The sequence below is a fragment of the Fukomys damarensis genome, unplaced genomic scaffold, assembly GCF_012274545.1.
Source record: "Fukomys damarensis isolate Sample0158 unplaced genomic scaffold, DMR_v1.0_HiC HiC_scaffold_2, whole genome shotgun sequence".
In the NCBI taxonomy this organism is placed as follows: domain Eukaryota; kingdom Metazoa; phylum Chordata; class Mammalia; order Rodentia; family Bathyergidae; genus Fukomys; species Fukomys damarensis.
In genome coordinates this window covers 5,741,137-5,761,059 of record NW_022900914.1, presented here as the reverse complement: position 1 = coordinate 5,761,059, position 19,923 = coordinate 5,741,137, and the positions used below count along the sequence as shown (strand labels likewise).

Here is a 19,923-nt window from a genome sequence, read left to right as displayed (position 1 = left end):
GTAATCCCAGCACTCGGGAGGCTGAGGGAGGAGGATCACTGTGAGTTCGAGACCAGCCTGGGCTACATAGTGAGTTCCAGGTCAGTCTCAACTACATGGTGAGACCCTGTCTCAAAAAATCGAACAAACAAAAACAAATAAAGGAAATAAAAACAAATTGAAACAAGGCCTGAGTTGCTCAGGCTGCACTCTAACTTGTGATCCTCCTGCCTCAGTCTCCCAGAGTGTGAGGTTTACAGACATATGCCACTAAGCCCTGCCATCCACAACCCTTTTGTTTATTTTGAGACTAGTCTCCCTAGATTGCCCAGGGTGGATTTAGACTTTCAGTTCTCCTGCCTCTGTGCTCCGAGAGTGCTGGGATTACAGGTGTGCCCCACAATGCCTGGCCAGTTTTTGGTTGGTTTGTTTTTGTTTTGTTTTGGTACCAGGGATGAAGTCAGGACCTTGTGTTTTCCAGATAGGTGCAATGCCACTAAGCTACATCCTGGGCTCTTGCCTGGCAGTTTTACAGAGAATCCATTCCTTTGGATTTAGAATCTGGACACAACTTCTCAAGTTCTGTCTTTGACACTTTCTATCATTAAGTAAAGGCTAGAAAATGTCCTTTGGATTCAGTGGCAGCAGTGGCATTGGTGGCTTGGAGGGAGCTATTTTGGAGAAGAGACTGAGGAAAAAGCCCCTTTGGAGTGGCTAAGGAGTGAGTGGTAAGAACTGGACTCTGCGAGTTAAGTAATTCTTGGGTAATTTATAAAATGAAACATCACTTAATGCTTTGTTTTTGCAGGGCTGGCCACCACAGCACTCCTACACTCCCAGCTGCATTTGTATCAATCCTTACGTTGATTTTAGATTTGCCTGTTTTGGGGTGAGACTGGTAATCCCAGCCCTGGAAAAAAGGAAGGGAGAGAGAGAAGGAGGTAGGGGAGAAAGAAAGAGGGAGGAAAGGAGAAAGGAAGAAAGGAAAGCCGGCAAGCTGGCCATCGTTTGAAATTCTTTGGCCATTTAAAATTTTAGGGTACCTTTTAAAATCTAAATCTCTTTATAAAGTACTTTTTTATATTTTAGTATTTTCTTCCTATTGCAAAATGACTAAATGTGTTTATTATATTTTTTTCCCAAAGAAATACAGAAGAGAGCCCCACTCTGATGTTTACCCCTCCCCACCCTGTCTCAGTATCTCCCGTGAATTGTTGGTTTTGCATCATTCCTGATGTTTTTCTGCGTCTTTATGTAAATACAGTACACCCATGTGCACATGCACACACACACACATATTTTTATAGTCACATATTAAATGGCTTATGTGAATTTCATTATTTACTTAGGAGACAGGGTCTTGCTGTGTATTCAAACTGGTCTCAAACTCATGGCCCTTCTGCCTCAGCCTCCTGAGTGCTGAGATCACAGGCTTATGACACTGGTATCAGCTCGCTGCTTTTTTGGATACAGATTTTTCTGCACTGTGTTGCTTCCTTTTTGTTTTTGTTGTTGTTTTGGCTGTTTTTGTTTTTTGTGCATTTTGTTTAAGACTTTGCTCAAACCTGTGGGCTGGAGTGATCCTCCTGCCTCAGCCTCTTGAGTGGCTAAGATTACAGACATGCCTACCTCTTAGTTAATTATTTTCAGGTTGATGTATCAGCTTTTCCTTTTCTTTTTCCTGTCACACAATGCTGGGGATCAAACCCCGGAGCTTGTCTAGGCAGGCCCACCACTACTCAACTATCTCCTGTACTAGCTTTTTCTATTACAAATAATGTTGCTATGAACTTCTGTAAGAGTATAATATAGACCTTTTATCTTTTGAACAATCTTCTAAACTGGATTTTATTTTGTTGTAAGGTATGAAGGGCAAGTTTCTTAACTCTTTGGAACTTTCAACTTTATTATATCTGATAAAAATGGAGCCAGGCATGGTGGCGCACGCCTGTAATCCTAGCACTCAGGAGGCCGAGACAGGAGAAGCACAACTTGGAGGCCAGCCTGGACCACATAACAAGACCTTGTCCCCCCATCAAAAAAAGTTTTCTCCTTCACATAGTTGTTATAAGGATTGCATTGAGCCCTGTGTGACCAAAACTATGTATTAGCATATACAAGGCTTCTTTAGTCCCTTGTTTTCCAGGGAACCTCTGGGTCCCTTTTTGCATATTGGGTACCAGCGTTGTCCTAATTTCTTTTATTGTTACATCTTACATTTCACAGAAAGCTATTTACAGATTTCACCACCAGATTTGCCTGCAGTCAGTGAGGTGATAGCGTATCTTAACATGGTGGCAATAAAGACTTAAATGTTGATTTTGCTTTCCTTTCAGTGTTGAGAGTAAAGCAAAATAGAGCAAGAAGAATATGAATTATCTAAAGAGAATAAATAGGAAAGCTACTTGAAAGCCTTCAAAAAGGATAATTTTAAAAAATCTTGGGGGCTTAATTCTAGTAAAATATATTGCTCTTTCAAAATCATGATGGTTTTGTAATGAGATTTGGTGATTTCATTTTGTGAATTTTAATCTTTACCTACTCTTATGGTATTCATATATCACTTTTACATAATCTGTTTACGAAAAACATTTGAGGCAGCAGTCTGCTGTTAATCAGTGTTATTTTCTGCATGACTGGTAATCATTGTGTGGCTACATTCAAAGCTGTCAGTATAGTATTTTTTTTTTCATTATAGTAATTTAAAGACACCTAGGATTAGTAGTCAAAAATGTACATTTTCTGTGAGGCAAATTAAACCTCTCCTCCAAAAAATAAAAAAGCACAGGTTTTTGTTTTGTTTTGTGCTTTGTTTACCTGACTCCTGCCAGTGGCTTGAACTTTTAATCAGAGAACTGCTACCATAACATTTCTGTTATTTTTACCTATAATGCTAATCTTTGTAGGTGTGTACACTTGATCATTTCTAAAAAGGATGAATTATTTAAGAGTCTTAGATCTCCAAATGTAGTTCAAAAGGGCATATTCAGTATTTTAAGGGCCTAAAACAAGAAAAAAAAAAAGTAACAGTTTAACCTCTAGCAGTATCATGATCTAGTTAAAAACTTCTTACTTGTGTAATTGTTGCAAGGGCAGTCCATCTGAAAATATTTACTGGTGCTTTCAAAGCATCCTAGTAACAGATAGGCAAAGAAGTTAAGTCTTGTTCCTGTTCTGAGTCTTTGCCTGATCTGAGAGGATTACAGGTTTGAGCCTTGCCTGGGAAACTCAGTGATTTAGTTGAGACTCTGTCTCAAAAAAAAAAAAGCACTCAGGAGGTTGAGGCAGGAGGATCACTGTGAGTTGGAGGCCAACCTCCAATGCATAGTGAGTTCAAGTACAGCCTGAACTACATGGCAAGACCCTGTCCCAAAAATAAAGAAAAGCTGGGGATAATTCAATTCCCAGAGCCTAGATTCAAGTCTCAGTACCACAAGAAAAAGAAAAAAGCTGGGCCAGGATTTAGCTCAGTGGTTCTGCTGCCTGCCTCAGAAGTGCAAGGTCCTGAGTTCAATCTCTGGTACCAAAATAAGAAAAGAAAAAAGCCTGTTGTTCGAAGGTGAGAAAGCATAGTAGCATGAAGAAACAGCTAGTGGCTTCAGGTAGTTTGTAAGAACAGGGAGTTACTTTTAGTGGATGATGCAGGCAGACTTCTCAGAAACAATGGTATTTAAACTGGCCTTAAGCTGACTGTCATTTATTAAATGTTTTTAATGTTCCATGCAATACAATTATGGAGAATCATAAGTAGAGGGAAGTAAGGCTGGCAAGCTAGGTAGGTCCACACTGGGGAATTTAGGCTTTGTCATGTTCACCTACCACTGTGCAGCAGAATTTTCTGTGGTCATGGAAATAGTCTATTCTGGGAAGCTCAATAGGTATAGGATACATACTGGCTTCTTTTATTTTTTGTTTTTTGAGACAGAGTCTTGCTAGCCTTGAACTCACTATGTAGCCCAGGCTGGCCTCAAACTCATAGTGCCCTCCTGCCTCAGCCTTCAAACCCGGGGGTTACAGGTGTGCGCCACACACCACACCCCAGTGCCGCTAGTTTCTTGTAGCTCTAGGACCATTTAATATGGAGCCAGTGTGGCTAAGGAACCAAGTTACATAGCACACGTGTCTAGTAACTAGCTTACTGAACAGCATGGCAATAAGCAGTGAAGAAGTTCATTTTAAAGCTAATAAATGATAAAGGGAGTATTTCAAGATTGATCTTGGATTAAAAATGGCAGTGCATGCCTGAATCCTAGCCCTCGGGAGGCTGAGGCAGGAGATTTGCCCTGAGCTCAAGGCCAGCCTGAATAAATGAGAGAACCACTGTTGAAAGAGAAGAACTTTCTGCTTTTATGAATGTTAAGTTTGAAGTGAACATGGCTAGGGATGATGATGACCATAATGAAAAGTCCCAGCTGTATTGGAGCGTCACTGCAGCTCAGCAAAGAAGCCAGACGGAGAGGTGCAGATGGAGTGGATGCCAAGGGTGTGGTAGTTTCAGCCGAGCCATGGGAGTCGCCAACTGGAAGGAGGGAAAGGAGAAATGATGAGAACCGAGTGGGAGACTTTTGCTTGTGTACTCATCTAAATCACAGTAGGAGGGAAGCTGAGGTGCTCCCTGTGGAGGGGTGATAAGGTCAGTTGTGGTCCGTGAAGTACCTTGCTGCTGTTTGGGATTCCGGGCCAAGGCAGACAGGCATTACTGGCTTGGAAAAGGCACCATGACTGGAAACAGTGAATGAAAGATATGTACCGTGATTCTGGTGGTGACCAGGTCCGGCTTTGAAAGCCCCTGCCTAGTACGGGAGAGATCCCCGTGTGTGAGAGCAGTCCTGAGAAGCCACCGTACAGCGTTGGGGTCCTCCCTTACCCTCCTCTGGGCAGCGAGGGTTCAGGACCTTTAGCCTGCACCATCATGTGCGGGGACACTAAGGCTCTCAGTGGTGACAGCAGTGGTCTATTCTCCCCGCTCATTCGGTCCCTGCTTATTTACAGAGCGTGATCCTCCCACCCCACCTCATGCTAGGGATCAAACCAGGCGCAGTCTTACCACTGAGCTGTATCCTTGCAACCCTTCTGCCTCAGCCTGTTGAGTAGCAGGCATTAAAGGCATGTGCCACTGTGCCCAGCACCATTTCAACCATTTTCAAGTATACAGTGCAGTGCTGTTAAGTACATCTGTAATATTGTGCAGTCATCACTGCCATCTATCTTCATTAATTATTTTCATCTTATAAAACAAACTTTAGTGTGGCGGTGCCCACCCATAGTCCCAGCTACTAAGGAGGCTGAGGCAGGAGGGTGCCAATGTGAAGGCATCCTGGGCAATAGAGTGAGACCCTATCTCAGAATAACTAAGGGCTCAGGCTGGGGATTTAGCTCAGTGGCACCGTGCCCACCCTGGTGAGTGCGAGGTCCTGAGTTCAATCCCTGGTACCCGAAAGAAAAAAAATAATAATAAGGGCTGGGCATGTAGCTCACCACTATATACTCTCAATTCCTGGTACCCGGGTGTGTGTGTGTGTGTGGAAACTCTGTACTTATTAAAACAATAGTGCCAGTTCTTCCCCTTTCAGCCCAGCCCCTGCCCTGGCAACCACCTTCTACTACTTTCTGTCTCTGAGCCTGGTTTTTGTTTTGTTTCGCTGTGGTCTGACTGTGTAGCCCAGGCTGGCCTCAGGCTCCCTGGTGCTGAGACCGCAGGCCCGCTTCGCTGAGCTCTTAGCCAGGAACACCTTCTAAGAGACTTGCCAACCAAACGTCACCGGATTTGGAGTTGCTCACCTTCGGGAGCTGGATTCTAGGTTCTTCTCTCAAACAAAGAATTGAATGAAATGGACATGTGAAAGGCAGTGGTGAAGTTTATTTGGAAAAGGTAAAAGTGAAGAATGAGAGAGAAACTGGCTCTGCGGATTGAGCTTGGGCCTAATGAAAGAGGTCAAAAAGCAGGATAAAAATACATCCTGGAGGACACAGGGCAGGCTTGGTGAGGAAAGCTTCTGTCTGTGTCCTTTGTGTTGCCCAAAGCTGGAGGAAACCCGGCGCATGAAGGGCTGAGTGGCGGTGCTGGGAGCCAGGGCCTCAGGCAGCTGTAGGGTCCAGGCCATCCTACTGAAGACCTGCGTCGGGGGCCTGGTCATTAACCCTGACCAGTTTTGCCGGGCCCTGAGCTGTGTCCACGCCTGACTTGAGCCTGGTTTTAAGTTGCCACCTTTTTTCTTTCCTTTAAATTAGCCAGTGGGGGGTGGGGGTTTAGCTCAGTGGTGCAGCCGCCTGCCTGTCTCGCAAGAGCAAGGACCCGAGTCCAATCCCTGGTACCAAAAAAACCCCACAAAGATCCTGTAAATTAACCAGTGGTTTCTGTCGCTACCACTCATGCACTCAGACTTAAACCTCATTTCTTTGTTTAAAATAAAAAACACGGTGCTTGCTCCGGCAGCACAGGTACTAAAACTGGAACAAAATAGAGATTAGCATGGGCCCTGCACAAGGGTGGCCTGAAAGTTTGACGAGAAGTGTTTCATACTTTTAATAAATCAGATACAAGCTTAAATATTGCATGGTTTCTCTTATATGAGAAACCCCAAATATAAATAAAGGGCAAAATAAAAGATACTAGGAAGTAGGGAGGTAGATCTTTCTAAAAGGGGGAAGACATAAAAAGCTGGAGGACCAAAGGGAGGGAAAGGGATGAAAAAAGGAGTGAAATTGTGTAATGTACAAGCACTGACTCCACAGCAGGAGTGTAAACATTGTATACTATAAGCCTGTACGGATCAAGATTAAAAGCATGAAGCTGGGAGGGTTGTGCACGCCTGTGATGTTGGCATTCTGGGGGGCCAAGGTCGGGAGGCAAATTTGAGCCCAGCTTGGCAACTTAGCAAGACCTTGTCTCAAATATTTAAAAAGGCTTGGATATGGGCATGGAGGTGCACACCTGTAAACTCAGCTCGCAGGAGGCTGAGGCAGGAGGATCGCTTTGAGTTCTAGGCCAGCCTGCACTACAAAAGGAGACCGTGTTGCAGAAAACAAGGGGGGAGGGATGGGATGTAGCTGGAGTTTGAGCTCCAGTACTGCTAAGTAAATATCACGTTTGTGTAGGTTTCCCATGCTTTTATCAAGGTCCTAGATTTTCAGAAGTGGATGAAGAGGCCTTACCATGGGATACAAGAAAAGTTTGATTTGCTCTGGGCATCTTCGGTCTGCATTTCATGGAAATGAATATGTACTTCTTTAGTAATCCAGATGCCTGCAGAGCAGGGAACTTTTTCCGGAATGGAAAAGTTGTAGCAAGCACCTCCCCAACCTACTTTACATTAATGTGAAGGATTGTTGGGAAGATCAAACACAATAGGAAATGCAAAAATGTTCTTAAAATTATTAAGTGCAGTTGGGATATTATGAAGTAGAAATGGAAATAATGACTTCTTAAAGTGTCATTTCAGTAGAGAGGTAAAAGGGTTTGGAAGAAGACGTGAAGTAAGTGCCAATAAAGCCAGAGGCATGAATATCATTTATTCATTGATTTGACAGTGAAAGGCTGAATAGAAGTAGATAATGGTGCAGATTTTCTTAACTTTTTAATTTAAAACTTTTCTAACTTGAAAATACCGTAAGTGCCAATATTAGGCTAAGTCTGAATTCAGTAGTTCAACATTTTGGTACATTTACTTTCTGCCTCCCTAGATTAAAAAAAAAAATTTATTTTAATTAATTAATTAATTTATTTATTTATTGCTAAACCATTTGAAAACAACTTGCAGGCATCATAAACCCATCCCAAATATGTCAACATGTGTCTTAATAGGACATCCTCCTGCTACATATAAGCACATTGGTGGGTGTGGTGGTGCACACCTGTTATCTCAGCACTCTGGGATGCTGAGGCAGGAGGATAGGGAGTTCAAGACCAGCCTGGGCAACCTGCTGACTTAGTGAAACCCGGCCTCAAAATAAATCAGAAGAGTCTGGGCATCGGTAGTGCACGCCTGTAATGCCAGCACTTTGGGAGGCTGAGGCAAGATGAGTGCAAATTTGAGCCCACCCTGGCCAATTTAGTGACTTAGTGAGATCCTGTCTCAAAAAGGAAGGTGGAGGCCTGGGAATATTAATTGTTAGTACTACAAAAACAGAAAGCATCACTGTACACTTAGGGAAATTAATAACTCAGCAGTATCTGTCTACATGTATGTGTTGCTGGGAATTAGCCTTATACATGCTAAGCAGTGCTCTACCTCTGAGCTACTTCCCAGTCCACAATGTCTCCTGACAGTCCATATTCAGATTTCTCTAGTTCCAAAAATATCCTTGCCCTCTCCCTTTCCCTCCCTCTCTCTCTTTTTATTTCCTTTTGAGACAGAGTCTTGCTAAGTTGTCCTAGCTATCCTTAAAGTTCTGATCCTCCTGCCTCAGCCTTGCATGTACCTGGGATTATAAGCATGTATCACCCTCACCCCAGTCCTCAGTAGTCTTATTTTTATTGCTTGATTGATTTTTCGGCAGAACGGGGATTGAACTCAGGACCTTGCGCTTGCCAGACAGGTGCTGATGCCACTGAGCTAAATCCCCCACCCAAAGGGAAGGCAGTCTGTTTTGTTTTGTTGTACTTGGAATTGAACTCTTGAGAGGCAGGGGTGGCACCACTGAGCTAGATCCCCAGCCTGTGTGGTCCCCCCACCACCACCCTGGGTGATTGAACAGGACCTTCTGCTCGCAAGGCAGACACAGTGCCATTGAGCTAAATCCCCAGCCTCTCAGTAGTCCTTTAATGTGTAACGTTCCTCCTGTCCCCACAACATTATTTTATCCCTCCTCAGTATTGGCCTGTGGAGAGTTTAACTATTGACATGGCCAGCATTCTGGATTTGTCTGGTGACTGTTTTCATGGTGCAGCTCTTTTTCTTAACCATTTCAGATCATTGTTATCAGAAAGGATGGAGTTAGGGAAAGGAAGCCTGCTTAGGACTGGACTGAACGCATTGCATCAAGCCTTGCACCCGGCCCACGGCCTAGCCTGGACTGATGGAAGTCAGGTAGTCCTGACTGAGTTACAGCTTCACAGTGGAGGGGCCGAGTTTGGGGACTCCAGCGTCCTTGGTCAGTTCGAACATGTCAGGAGGGTCTCCTGGGCCCCTCCTCACCCGGCTGGCGTCCCTGCTCTGCTTGCTGTGCAGCACAAGAAGCACGTGACTGTGTGGCAGCTGTGTCCCACCACTACGGGGTCAAGCAAATGGCTGATGTCTCAGACCACCGAGATTAGACAGTCTCTCCCTGTCCTACCCCAGGGCTGTGTGTGGCACCCGAAAAACACTGTCCTAACCGTGTTAACTGCACACGATGCCTCTGTTTTCCCGGATGTTCACTGTGACAGTTCCCGGGTGAAAGTGGACATCGGCACCCAAGGCCACATTCACTGTGCGTGTTGGACCCAGGACGGCCAGAGGCTGGTGGTGGCAGTAGGCAGCAGCCTTCATTCTTACCTCTGGGACGGTGCTCAGAAGGCTCTTCGCAGGGGCTCCTTCTGCCCAGTGTTCAGTGTGGACAGCTGTGTCTGCTCCCTCAGGGCCACCGTGGACTCAGAGGTTGCTGTCACCACTGAGCTTCCACTGGACAAGATTTGTAGCTTAAATGCATCCGAACCCATTGATGCTCCAACTAATGGCGAGGACGGCCTGCATATTTCTCCAGTAGTTGGCGAGCTGTCCTCTGTGGAGGAAGCAGCCGCCTCGGAAACAGATTGTGAAATACCAGCTTCTCCTTCCTTTTCAGATCTTCTGGATCTTACTCATTTACATTTCAACCGACCTCCATCTGAGGAAAGTGCTCTTCTTTGTCTAAGAAAAAAGGACTACTTGACAGGAACTGGCCAGGATTCCTCTCACTTGGTCCTTGTTAGCTTTGGGAAGGAGGCTGATGTGACCAGAAGAGTCGCTATTCCGGGCATTCTGGTTCCTGATCTGATAGCATTCAATCACAAAACACAGGTAGTGGCGGTGGCTTCCAATACTTGTAATATAATTTTGATCTATTCTGTCATTCCGTCTTCAATGCCAAACATCCAGCGGATTCTGTTAGAGAGTGATGAAAGACCAAAAGGCATAAGTTTCATGACGGACAGATCATTACTAATTTTAGTAGGAAGACAAAAGTCTCCTGATAGGACATTTCCTCCTTCTTCAGAGTCTGATCAGTACGTCATCCGCTTGGTTGTTAGAGAAGTCATGTTGGAAGACTCTTCAGTAACATCTCATGGCAGCCAGAGTGTTGATGCTACTTCCAGTGCTCTGTTAAACAAAGCAAATGGAAAAAAGTTAATTGAAAGTCTTCCCGCAGATTTTTGTTATCAAAACAGAGAGCTCCTCTTAGCAGCAGACATCAATAGTCAGAGTGCAAAGCCCAGAAAAACTCTTATTGAAGAAATCAAAAGTCCTCTGTCCAGTATCCTGGATGGCTCTGTTGCCCTGGAAACACTGCAGAGGCCCTCCTGGGCTTGGGCATCATTGCCTGGACACGCCAGCACACCAGAACCTCCAAATGTTCCTCGAAGAGAAGACTTGGAAGAGGAAACTAACCAACAAACCAAGGGCCTAGAAATTTTATACAGGAACATGACTGAAATACAGCGATGCCTTTTTGAACTCAGAGATTTTCTGTACAATGGGAAAAACTCTCCTCCAGTGTATCCACCCTCTCGGGATGCCCCTTCTGTTCACATCATTTACCAGGTAACTTTTTTTCCTTTTCTGAGACAAGGTCTCCTGAGTGCTGGGATTATAGGCATGCACCTCCTGCCCAGCTACCAGGGAACTTCTTCAAGGAGCTACACAGTGCATAAAAGCTGCATTCGGTGGGCACTGCAGGAAGTGTGTGGGGGAGGGGGAGGCGCTGGAGTTGAGCTTCACTGACCTGGGAATGTTCGGTTTCAGGCGAGCTGATCCACCTTTGCAGACGTTGGATGTTCACCTGCCAACCAGCTGGGTGCACACACTGGTGCGCACCGATTTTATCATGTGCTTAGTGCGAAAAGTGACCACTTGCTCACTCTGGCAATTTATATTTAGATGCTGGCATGATGGCGAAATTGCAATACTCAGGAGTCTAGGGCGGGAGGATCGCCACGAGTTCAAGGCCACCCTGGGCTACACAGTGAGTTCGAGGCCAGCCTGGACTACATAGTGAGACCCTATCTGAAAAAATACTATATTTAGAAAAAACTACATTTTGATCCTGGGCATTGAACCCAGGGCCTCACCCATGCTAGGCAAGCGCTCCACCACTGAGCTGTTTACCCAACTCTTTTTGTTGTGTCTTCAGACAGGTTTTTGCTAAGTTGTCCAGGCTGACTCAAAAATTTTAATCTTGGAAACTTTCCATCTTCCTGCCTTAGCTTCTAAAGTAGCTGGGATTACAGGTATGCACCACGGTGCTCAGCCAGTAAAAAGTATATTTTTGGGCCAGGGATTTAGCTCAGTGGTTCTGCCTCCTGCCTCGCAAGTGCAAGGTCCCAAGTTTGATCCCCGGTACCAAAAAAAAAAGTATATTTTCAATTGAGTAATTTTGTTGTGTAAACCTTTTCTTTATTCAGTGGAGATTTAAATTTCAGACACAGGGAAGTTGCATTCATTTTGAATGCTTTATATGCACCTATTCAGGTATGTGCAAGGGTTCTTTATTTATATTTTGAGTCAGGGTCTCATTATATAGTCCAGGCTGATTTTGAACTTGTGGTGACCCTCCTGCCTCAGACTTCCAACTGCTGGGATTACAAACGTGTACCACCACACCCAGCAAAGATACATTATTTAAAAGGCAAAAGATTGATATGATTTGAAGTGAAAGCAGAGTACAGGATACATTATTTAATTGGGCTCATATCCTATGTGTTTTTCTCATGCATACTTGATTTTACATTGAATGTGGCCCTACCCTATCCTCCCCATAACCCACTTTAACTAGCTTACTGGATCCTTCTGTATTTTTCTCCACACTCATATGATCCAACACAGATTTTTGTATAGTAAATATATACTATAGGTATGTGTGGAGTGGTTTGACATTACTGTACAAAAGCAGACTCCTACGGTGCAGTGTCGTGTGTTGTGTGTGGCTGTTCCCTTGTAGACTGCCAGTCACTGGATTTCCAGTCACCAGCCACTCCAGACAGTGCTGAAACAGGGTCTGCCCATCTGGATTAGGCCCTTTATTTCTGTTGGATTGGTTCCCAGAAGTGGAAGCGAACTGTGAAGAGTATTTGTGTTTGTAGTTTCGATAGCGATCCTATATGCTCTTTCAGGGGTATTTTCCTTTACTTCACACACCACCAGCAAAATATGGTTGTCCTTTTCCTCACACATCACCAGTGAGGCCAGCGTGATATATTTCACTTTTATTGATTGGTGAGTTTGACTATGTTGTCCTGCTTTTCAGCCAGTTGAATGTGAGTTTCCTGTGTTCATTTTGCCCTCTTAGGTTATCAGTGTATATGCAGTTTTCAGATAGTATAGAAGTGAGCACACATATGATCTCTCGGTTTTCTTGACAGTATTTTAGTTTTTGCATTTAAGCTTTTCAGTTTTGAGGGAATGCTTGTGTAGGGATTAAATTCATCGCCACTTGACCATCAAATTTCTTCCCAGCACTTTTTATTTTTAATTTGAGATCGGGTCTTGCTTAGTTGCCCAGGTGGGATTCCAACTTGTGATCTTCTTGTCTGGGCCCTCAGTACTGGGATTATAGGCTGTGCCACTGCTCGTAGTTTACATTGAAGTTTTGAATCTTTAGGGTTTGTTTTGTTTGTTGTTGTTCGATATCGGGGGCCGGGGATCTAACACACGACCTTGTGCTTGTGAGGCAGCCACGGTACCACTGAGCTAAATCCCCAGCCCTTTAGTTTGTTTCTGTATATGACCCACTCCTATTTTCTAAGAGATAATCAACGGTCCTAGCAACACTGTTAAAAATCCATCTTTGAAAAAAAAAAAAAAATCCCATCTTTGGGGCCAGGGATTTAGCTCAGTGGTTCCGCCACGTGATTTGCAAGCACAAGGTCCTGAGTTCAATCTCCGGTACCAAAAAAAAAATCCATCTTTATCCCACGAAGTTTATTTTACCACATTTGTCATATCTAAACATGTATGCTGGAATGTGTTCTGAATCCTAGATACGGTAACTACTATCATGCTCATCTCTATATAAAATGTTATTGATACCAAATTGATTTGATGATCATGGATATATGTATTTATTTTAAAAGATATTTATAGGGTGTTGACACTGAAATCAGTAGCATATAAATTACTACTTAAGTAATAGTCAAGAAGAGGTATTTTGCTGGCTGTGGTAGTACATGCTTATAATCCCAGCACTTGTGAGGCTGATGCAGGAGGATCTCTGTGAATCTGAGGCCAGCCCAGGTTACATAGTGAGTTCAAGACCAGCCTGAAGTACATAGCAAGAACCTGTCTCAAAAAGATCAATGCCATCCCCCTCAAATGAAAGAAATGTTAACTTGCTTTTTGCAATCAGTTTAACAACTTTTGTTTTGATTTGAAGAAACCTGGTTATACAGGTCCTGTTGAAAGAAGAATGGTGCTTCTCTGCAATGGCAAACTGAGGCTCAGTATGATCCAGCAGATGTTCGGTCTCTCTCTCATTGAAATGCTGCATGGTAGGTTAAATTCAGAACCACCCCCTCCTTCCCCTATTTCGCACCTTACACTTGTAATAAGATGGAGCCGTCAGCCGGTCTGGGGAGAATGCCTGAAATCCCGCACTCTGAGGCTGCAGTGGGGTGGCAGGCTCAGGCCTAGCTTCGGCTCTTGGTAGCTCAGTGAGACCTTGCCTCAAATTTAAAATAAAAAAGGCCAGGGATGTACAGAAGGAATTGGTAAGTGATGTACACACAGAGACTCAGAATGGGAGTAAAATAAGAAAAGGTTTATTTTGTCAACAAAAGGTTGATCGCACGTAAAAAAGGCAGTGCCAGAGATCGGCCGCTCACTGGGTTACAGCTCCTTCTATTATAGGGTTTTACAGCCTTCACCCCATTCAGATGGTTACATTTCATTCTCTCAGTTTAACCCAGATGTAGCAATTCTTTGTAGTTAGGGGTTTACCTTTAAGATTAGTCTTGCTGTCTCTTCTAGCCTGCAGGAAAGGGGTGTTCAAGGTCAGGAAAGGAAAGTTAAAACAATTGTTCTCTTCATCTTGACATTTTTACAATCATGTGGCTCACAAAACTTTGGAGCTCAGAGTCTCCTGTGCCCTGTTATCTCAGGATAAGGCCAGATGTCCCATTCTACGGTTAATGCCTTCAGTGTCTGTTAATTTTGAACTGAACAAATCAGATTTCAGCTAGAAGAGCAGAAGCCATCCTACGTTTTCCTAACATTTTATAGGTCTTTGGTTATTTACAAATTTTTCTCTATCACTAGCTCAGTGCGAAGGCCCTGGATTTACCCCCAGTACTGCCAAGAAAAAGTAAACATAATAATCTGTACCAGACATTGCGTGATTTGCTGGAAACCACTCTGTAATTCACTGGGTAGTGGACAAGAATTACTAATTGGCTGTTCTATACCCAGGCCAATCAGAGGTTCCAAAACACATGGGAAATACGGGTTCTGCTCTTAGGGATTTTAGAGGGTAGATGAAACAATTAAATGTGCACTTGAAAAGACCAGGAAAGAGTCAGAGTAATAAACAACAGTGGTAAGGAGGCAGCCACATGGCTACCTCACCTGTGCCTGTTGTACTGAAAGAAAACAGCAGCGTTGCAGAATATTCCTTAAAGGAACCGTGGCTCTAATGTGGAGCGAGCATGGAGATCAGAATGACTCTCCTGCGTGGCAAAGCACCGACTGGGACCGCAGTCATCAGGCAGGGAGCATGGCTCTTTTCTTAGCCTCGTTCTTTTAGGAGTGGCCCCACATTGAACATAAAGTATTTCCTTTTTCCCCTTTAACCTTCGCTGTGGTTTATCTCTAGGTGTGTCCCACGTTCCTATGACTGAGCTGTGGAGGCACCATAGCTAATGTACCCTCCGGAGGCAGAGCCTGCTGGGGAGAGGCCACTCCCTGGGGCATGGCCTGGAAGCCACATGTCTCTCCCTTCCCTCTCTCTGCCTCCCCTTCCATGGTGCCCCTGGCCATCCAAGGACTGGAGCTTTTAAAATGTGATCCATAATAAACTGCTTCACGTTGTGGGTGTTAGGTATTTTGTCTCAGAGAAGAGGAAAGTAAGGTGGCATCGCAACATTTTTCAGTATTGACATGTACATTTATGTACAGCTTTATAATTATCATTTCATCTTATTTGCTCGCTTTGAGACAGGGTTTTGCTGGGTAGTCCAGGCTGGCCTTGAACTTTTGGCTCTCCTCCTGGTTTAGTCTCTTGAATACTGTATTATGGGTGTGCACTGCCACACCTGGGTTATAATTGCCATTTTATTTATCTATCTATCTATCTATCTATCTGTTTATTTATTTATGGTGCCAGGGATCAAACTCGGGACCTTGCACTTGCGAGGCAGGTGGTGGAACCACTGAGCTAAATCCCAGCCCCATAATCGCCATTTTAAATGAATGGGTTAATAGTCCATTCTGAGGTGTGCAGTGTTTTATTTTGCTCTATTTTTCTTTGTCACATTTAGGTGGTTTTCAGTTTTTCACCATTATAAATAACTAAGAAAATCCTCTCTGCATATTTTTATACGTTAATTTTAGGAGTGCAGATTGTGAGACGTGAAATCACAGGTCAGAAGGTAAGGCACAGCCTTGAAGGGCCAAGCCTGAGTTACACTAGAGGCCCCTAGGTCCCCTAGAACAAATCATGCAGATGTCCTGGAGCCCTGCAGGCTGCCGGGTCAGCTCAGCCTCTCTGGATGCCTTGGGTTAGTACAGATCTGCAGACCGAGGGGGGCTCCTCCACAGAATAGCATTCCCAACTGGACGGCTTAGAGGAGCTGCCGGACATGCCAGTGTGGGGGTACCACCCGTATGTGCGCTCACACACAGCAGGAGTGCCTGCCTGTGCTCCTTAGCAGTACCAAAGCGACTGACTTTGGATCATCTAAACTTATCCTTATCCTAAGTTGTGTGTTCTCTGTTTTTTGAGGCAGGGTCTTGCTGTGTATTCCTGGCTGGCCTTGAACTTACTGTGTAGCCCAGGCTGCCAACAAACTCTTGGCAGTCCACCTGCCTCAGCCTCTTGAGTTCTGGGATTATAGGAGTGTGCCACCGTGCCCACTTGACCTTACCCCAAGTAATATTCCACTCTTTTATTTCCTGCTCTCTGTAAAATCTTATGATGAGATTCAATATCAACTACCATATTATAGTAAAGTTTTTTTAGTCATCTGTTTCTTTTGCTGCCACCTTTTTTATTTTTGCAGTAATGGGGATTGAACCCAGGCCCTTTGCACTGAGCTATATGCCCGACTTTTTTATTTTTTATTTTGAGACAGGGTCTTGAGACTCTTAAGTTGCCTAGGATAGGCTTGAACTTTTTATCCTCCTGCCTCAGCCTCCCAGAGTGTGGGGATTACAGGCTCATACCACCACGCATAGCTTTTTTCTTTTGTTCTGTTTTTTGTTTGTTTTGGGGACATGATCTTATGGGGTAGTGGAGCAGGCTTGAACTTTTCTTTTTCCTCATTGAGTTTATTGGTACATTTTACATATACAGTACAGTTACATTCATCACTGGGAACTTGTACCTTTACATGACCGGTCTTGGTTCTCATTTTCCCCATACTCCTGCCCTCCCTTCACCCCCTCCTCCTTTCCCTATTTACAAAAACTTTATTTCCATTTTTTCATTTTCTTATATTTTTTTCTTTTCCCTTATTTCCTTTCCCCTACCCTTCCCCCACTTCCCCTACACCTTTAGCCCTTTTCTTCCCATTTCACATTGTCAATTATACCTAATGGATATGTATATACCTAATGGATCCTAATGGATATTATTTACAATTATAGTTTTTCACACCAGGGAAACTATTCGGTATTTACATGTGTGACTTATTTGTTTCACTTAGGAGTATATCCTCAAAATGTATCCATTTCCCTATGAATGAATCTAATTTCTCTTTCTTATGGCTGAATAATATTCCATGTTATAGAAAAGCCCCATCTTCTTTATTCGGTCTCCAGTTGATGGATGTTTGGGTTGTTTCCAAGTTTTAGCTATTACGAACTGTGCTGCTATAAACATGGGTGCGTATATATCACTATGATACGATTCTTTTAGTTCTTTTGGAAAGATACCCAGCAGAGGGATGGCTGGGTCAAATGGAACCTCCAGTCCCAGCTCTTTGAGGTATCTCCATACTGATTTCCACAGTGGTTGCACCAGTCTGCACTCGCACCAACAACGGAGAAGGGTTCCTTTCTCCCCACAACCCCGCCAACATTTGTTATTGTGTGATTTCTTGATAGCAGCCATTCTTTGTGGGGTGAGGTGGAATCTCAGTGGCTTGAACATTTTTTAGCCAAGCTTTTATCGGTACATCTTAGATAAACATGCTGATGCCACTCATCACGGGGAATTTGCATCTGGCCACGAGCAGGCGTGAAGTGATGTGTAGCCAGGCATGCCTCTACCCTGGCGCTCTTGCCTCAGCCTCTCGAGTGCTGGGATTACTGGCTTTTTTCTTTTTGTAGTCTCCTTTTCTTTATGGAGTTCATACCCTAAATGACCCAATAGTTCTTTTCTTTGCAGACTCCTGCTGGATCCTGCTTTCTGCTGACAGCGAAGGCTTCATTCCCCTGACTTTCATGGCCTCCCAGGTGCTCGTAGTGCGGGACGGCAGTCCACGCCGCTCGGAGGTCCGCAGGGCCTCTCTCTCTCACAGTGGGGACGCTGTGCCTCGGCCGGAGGGCTCCGGAGACCTTACTGCCCGGGGCCGGGACACCCCGGACTGTCCTTGACGCGTGGACAGTGTGGCCTGATGCGTTTCTGGGAGCCCGTGATGGCGAGGTCACTCTGCCTCGTAGACTCCGTGCGTCTCCAGCGTCACAGGCAGGCACCGTCGTGGTGGCCCTGGCGGGGTCCCTGGCCAAGGCAGACTGGCTGTAGCAGCACTCGGTGTCTGTGTCACATGGCTCAGAATGGGATCTTTCCGCGGGCATGACCATGGAGTTGCATCTGAGGGCAGAGCGCCTACGCTGGTACCCTGTGCCTTGCGGCCCATGGTTTCTCTGAGCTTTGTGTGCCTGGTCCGGAGCAGTGTTGCTTGTCGTGGCTCTGAGTGGAGGGCAAGGAGCACTGCTATGGGGCAGGGAGAGTGACTTATGCTGCCGCTTATTTCCAACCTCAGACCAAAGGAGGCCGAAAAACTGACTTCTGCTCCCAGGTGCTGGAGGTCTCTCCGACATTGGCCGTTCCTCCCAAGATTTAAACCCAACTCTCTTGCATCCTTAAACAATTTCTGGCCAGGCATGGTGGCATGCACTTGTAATCCCAGCACTGGAGAGGCTGAGACAAGAGGATCTCTAGGAGTTCAAGGCCAGCCTGGACTACAAAGTGAGTTCAGGGCCAGTCAAGAATACATAGCGAGGCCCTGGTCAAAACAAAATGAAAAATAGCATTTAAAATTTAAAACATATTTTGAGCCTGCTGTGGTAGGGCACAGCTATATTCCCATACTTGGGAGGTTCACGCAGGAGGATGGAGAGTTCAGTGCTATCCTGGGCTACATAGTGAGACCCTGTCTCAAAACACCTAAACCGATGAGCAAAAATGCCCCAAGCCTGTGACAGCAAAGAAATGTGGCTGACAGAGGTCTGCCTGCTGCTGACTTGGCCCTGGCTGCCCGCCCGGAATAAACTCCCATGATTTGACCCGGAGCTCCTGATGTGTCAGTGCCCTGGCTGCCACCGGTGGGCCCTGAGGAGAATCTCCTGTGCCTGCTCGGGATCTCCCTGAGATGTGCTGCTTAATGTTTTTCAGCTCTGGTGTCATGACAGCTCCCTAATAGTCAACCCTGTTAGTTAACTTGTCACGTTTTTGTGTGACCTGGGGACCAAGCCCAGGCCTTGTACGTCCTCTGCAAACGTCCTTCCACTGGGCCACACCGCTAGCCCAGCTTGTCACTTTATTTGTTTTTTTCTCTTTATTTTTGTCACTTTAATTTAGATTTTTCTCTTTCAAGTTTTAGAGATCAGTGTAAACTATGAAAGCATTTAAGAAAGTGGAAGATGTTCCTAACTCGGGTATGGCAAGTACCAGCTCGTTCTCTTTATGGCTGAAGTACCAGCTAGGTAATGAAAGAGCCCAAATCCCTTCGGACGGACGCAGTGCTCCTCAGCGCCTTGAAGAATCCCGGTTCAGGCCCCGCAGGGTGGCCAGACAGCCCATCTGCAGTACACTCTTCCTGCCGCAGATGGTCCATTAGCACCTCCCCCCTTTAAAATTGTCCTGAAAGATGATATGGGGCTCCTTTGGGAACTCCTGCCTGTCCCACAGTTTATGAAGATGGAGCTGGGCTACCTAGGAGAGAAGCGAGGGCCACTGTGGTTCAGGTGCATTAACTGCTGGGATAATGGAAGCGGAGGCTTCTGGTCTGTGAGCAGTGGTCGGAGCGTGGTGGCTGGGGACAGTCGTCTGAGGTCTGGCTCCATCTGCAGAGGAAGTGAGATCACAGTTGTATGAAGCCCAAAGGGGCTGAGGGACCTTGAGTGAGAGCGGTGTGACCGTTATGATCTCTATGGATGTTTTGGTATTTTCTGATTATTACTGGTTAGAGAAATGCTCTTGATTTCATACATGTGCATCTTGTTTTATATCTTTTTCTAGGGCACGCAGTCCAGAATACAATTTTTTTTCATATTTCATTTCAAATGGAGGGTGGTGGCACACACCTGTAATCCCACCACAAAGGAGGCTGAGGCAGGAGGATTGTTGAGTCAAGGTCAGCCTGGGCTACACAGTGAGTTCAAGGTCAGCCTG

At 45.0% G+C, this 19,923-nt stretch overlaps 1 protein-coding gene and 1 non-coding gene across 6 annotated transcripts in view; both read left to right on the top strand.

The window, feature by feature from the left end:
• Positions 1-18,466, top strand: part of Wdcp (WD repeat and coiled coil containing) — a 27,489-nt gene extending 9,023 nt beyond the window's left edge. For 3 of the 5 annotated variants that reach the window (XM_010604899.3, XM_010604900.3, XM_019204630.2), the window contains 3 exons: positions 8,891-10,700; positions 13,528-13,642; positions 17,680-18,466. In XM_010604899.3, the coding sequence (XP_010603201.1) occupies positions 8,910-10,700; positions 13,528-13,642; positions 17,680-17,903 (2,130 nt within the window). In that variant the 5' untranslated portion in view covers positions 8,891-8,909 and the 3' untranslated portion in view covers positions 17,904-18,466. Of the gene's footprint in view, positions 1-8,890; positions 10,701-13,527; positions 13,643-14,961; positions 15,418-17,679 lie in introns of those variants that run through there. The other 2 variants (XM_010604901.3, XM_010604902.2) reach the window with 2 other exon arrangements.
• LOC117286652 lies at positions 6,400-6,506 on the top strand. The gene has a single exon (XR_004517814.1). It is a non-coding gene; the product is annotated as a U6 spliceosomal RNA (small nuclear RNA).
• Positions 18,467-19,923: the final 1,457 nt, after the last annotated feature.